This window comes from Mesocricetus auratus, unplaced genomic scaffold (assembly GCF_017639785.1).
Source record: "Mesocricetus auratus isolate SY011 unplaced genomic scaffold, BCM_Maur_2.0 Super-Scaffold_100004, whole genome shotgun sequence".
NCBI classification, from domain to species: Eukaryota; Metazoa; Chordata; class Mammalia; order Rodentia; family Cricetidae; genus Mesocricetus; species Mesocricetus auratus.
In genome coordinates, this window is record NW_024429189.1 from 55119663 (window position 1) to 55123191 (window position 3529).

The window sequence follows — 3529 nt, forward strand, 5'->3', positions numbered from 1 at the left end:
GACAAAAGATAATGCAGATTTAAGAATGTCAAACACATTTTCTTATGTTGCAAATTACTATTATTTAAATTAATATGTGTGTGTGTGTGTGTGTGTAAGTTTAATATTTGCTCCATGAAATTCATCCAGGGAAACTGAAATCTAAAACCATATTCCAGGTAATTCCCAACACATGTTTGTGTGGGGAAAGACTCAGAGAATTACAAAGTGTAAAATGAACTGTAATTTTTTAAGACAGTAACTAAGATAGCATGCAAATGGAAACAATGTAACTGACTGGTTCTCATAACTCTTATGTTAACTTCCTGGATCTTTGTCCCTTTTTCACTAATCTAACAACAGCACCTTTCACTTCCTTGTTTCTGAGACTATAAATGAGAGGGTTCAACATGGGGATCAAAATGGTATAAAATATAGATGCAACTTGGTCCTTTCCCAATGAGTAGGATTTTCTTGGCTTTAAATAGGTAAAGATCAGAGTACTGTAAAAGACAGTAACTCCAAGGAGGTGAGAGGCACAAGTGGAGAAGGCTTTTTGCTTTCCTGAAGTGGAATTGATCTTCAAAATAGTAGAAAGAACAGACACATAGGATACAGATGTTGTGATAAGGGAACCTAGAATTGTGGAACCGGCAAAAATGAATATAATTATTTCAACTACATGTGTGTCACTACAGGACAGAGATAAAAGTGGAGATGCGTCACAGTAAAAATGATGGATAACATTGGACTTGCAGAAATGTAATGTAATCATGGCAAACACAGTGACAGAAGAATCTACAACTCCAATGATGTAGGACCCAGTGAGCAGGGCAAGGCAGCATCGTGAAGACATTATAACTGGATAATGTAAAGGTTTGCAGATGGCTATGTAGCGATCATAGGCCATTGAGGAAAGCAGAAAACATTCAGTAGCTGCCAAGAGGATGAAAATGTACAATTGGGTGAAACAACCTATGAAAGAAATGCCCCCATTCAAAATAAACAGGTTCTCTAAGGTTTTAGGTGTGATGGCAGTTGAATAACTAAGGTCAAGGAATGACAGGTGGGTGAGGAAGAAATACATCGGGGTGTGAAGCTGGACATCCAGACGAATGATCAGCATCATGCCTATGTTCCCCAGCACAGTGACCATGTATATCAGGAGAAACAGCACAGAAAGGACAAGCTGGATCTCTTTGGAGTCAGTCAGTCCCATAAGGATGAAGTCAGGTTTATTTGTTTGATTATAGTTGCTCATAGTTAATGACCCTAAATAATAAGAAATCAGAGGTTTTATGATGGAATTTATTCTTGTTCATTTTTGTTTCGTACTTTTATAACTATACTATGAAGCAGTAAATAATTTGATTACCAACTAAAAGTACAAAATGGCATTTAATTGTGATTTTATAAATGATAATGTGTTATAACTTCAAAAATTGTTGCAAATTTAAATGATTTCATTTTATGAATTGGACCCATATGAAATGATATCATGTATGGTGATATCATCTCCTTAATTTACAGAAATATATGTTACAGAGAATTCAGTTAATTTATGAGAACTCAGCACAAGCTCATGTAGATTTCAGTGTCATGCTAAAAGTGTAAGATGCCACAGAAGTTAGTCACATTCTTATTCCAGTAAGTCTAAATGAAATGCCACACATCTAATCAACAAAATACAAAAACAAATTTAATGCATAATTTCATATTTTTCTTCAGTATCAATTAATCCTGATTACTTTTACTGAATTGTAATAGGGTACATTAAGATTAACAGCTATTAATAAGCATGGGTTATTTCTTCAGAAAATTCAAAACAATTTTAAAGTAAAATTATTTAAATAAACTATGAATCTTCACTGGTGTAATATCCTTCCACCAATTCTGAGTTTTCCATACTCTTGATCTCACTTTTGTAGGTGACAAATGATACGTGCACTTAAATTTTTAAATATAATCTTTGTTTTAGTTGTTTCAAAATTTAATGATTTTAAAAATACTTACTCTGAGTGCCAATGCTGGTAGAAAAAATGGAAGCAAAATACTTCTAACATCATTTCAGTGAAAGTATCACACTTCCAAATTTTATCACAAATGAAAGAGAAAATCTATTTAAGGATTTGAATATGTCAGTCCTAGAATTTTCGTATTCCTTTTGATTATTTTTTCCTTTTTGCAAAGTCATTTTTAAAAGCTTCAGAAATAAATTAGGTTATTCTTGATACTTTCTTCAGGTCTTTGTCAAAATCAACTTTTAAAGGAAGTTATGGCACAGATTTATTTTATGAGCTAGTATGAATCTGAAGAGAGCAGTTCATATCTTTTGTCTGTACTTCAAGAATTCTAGGACAAATGTGGTGATTTCATGAGTATCACGTAATTTGGTTATTCTCAGGGGGTATTTTTTAAGACAGATTTCTTGGCAAGCATTCAATAGCTGAGGTCAATGGAATAATTCAGTAAAGAGTTTTCTTTTCCCTGGGAGCCCTATAAAGAAGAACACAACAAATATGCTATTTTTCTGAAGCACTACATCTAATCACATACTCATTAATATATTACATTTATAAAATATTTAGATAACCACTCTATTGACATCAATAAAAGGAAACCAACAACAGTCTTACATTACTATAATTTCTATGAAACACAGAATGGAAAAGTAAACAAAACAAAATGAAGCAAACAAACAAGCAAATTTAAAAAAATAAGGATTTCAGTAGTGGCACACATATCTTGACAAAAAGCAACAGCTCTTGAATTGGATTTAAAATTGGTTCAATAATAAAGAACTTGTGCCTGGTACTGGACACCTGGACAGCTAGTCAGGTCTAGTGAAGTCATGTGTTTTGTAGAAATATCGACAACTGAAACTTTAATAAAGTTGCATAATTCCTAACTACATTCTCAACATTTTTCTTATATCATTAGATACATGCAGAACTCAACTCTCATCATGAAGCCTTCTCTTTTCAACAGTCATATATCATTCAAAACCGAAACAAAACATAAAAACAATACAAAATGTAGGAAAAAATTAAACACCAAATCAAAATATATAGATGTAGATCACTCCCTCCTTCATAATCCATATCTCAGATCACACCTCTCTATTCTTTACCAGGAACCAGACTGGTCCCCCATGCTCTGCATATTTCAGCCTACATCTCCAATAACTTTGCTAGAGACCAAAATCTAGAGACCCAATGTAACTTTTCTTAAAGCTCTCCCAAGATCCCCCCAAAAGCACCCCTTCCCTTTGCTCCATATTCTGTCCCACAATATCAATAGAATACTTTTGCTTTAACTGATGCCAGGCTGATTTTAGGATCTTAACATAAAATACTAACCACTGCCAATTAACACTTACTAAAGCTGGTACAACAGTGCCCAAATTCACCCCCCTCTCCTAAGTTCTATATCACAGCTCACAACCTTTGCAGAAAACTTCTGCTTCATTGGTAGGCATGCCATACTAGGAATTCCGGAGACCAAGCAGGTTTCTGGAACCCAAGGGCCATGTAGCTACAAAGAGATTCAC

General features: G+C 33.9%; 1 protein-coding gene across 1 annotated transcript; it reads right to left on the bottom strand.

Annotated features, from left to right (window-relative positions):
* Positions 1-292: 292 nt before the first annotated feature.
* Positions 293-1240, bottom strand: LOC101843645 (olfactory receptor 8H1-like). Its single transcript, XM_005064605.1, has one exon. The coding sequence runs from the start codon at positions 1238-1240 to the stop codon at positions 293-295; it is 948 nt and encodes a 315-aa protein (XP_005064662.1).
* Between the last annotated feature and the right edge of the window lie 2289 nt (positions 1241-3529).

Coding starts and splice junctions, on each gene's coding strand:
- LOC101843645 (XM_005064605.1), bottom strand. CDS start 1,240: ATGAGCAACTATAATCAAACAAATAAACCTGACTTCATCCTTATGGGA.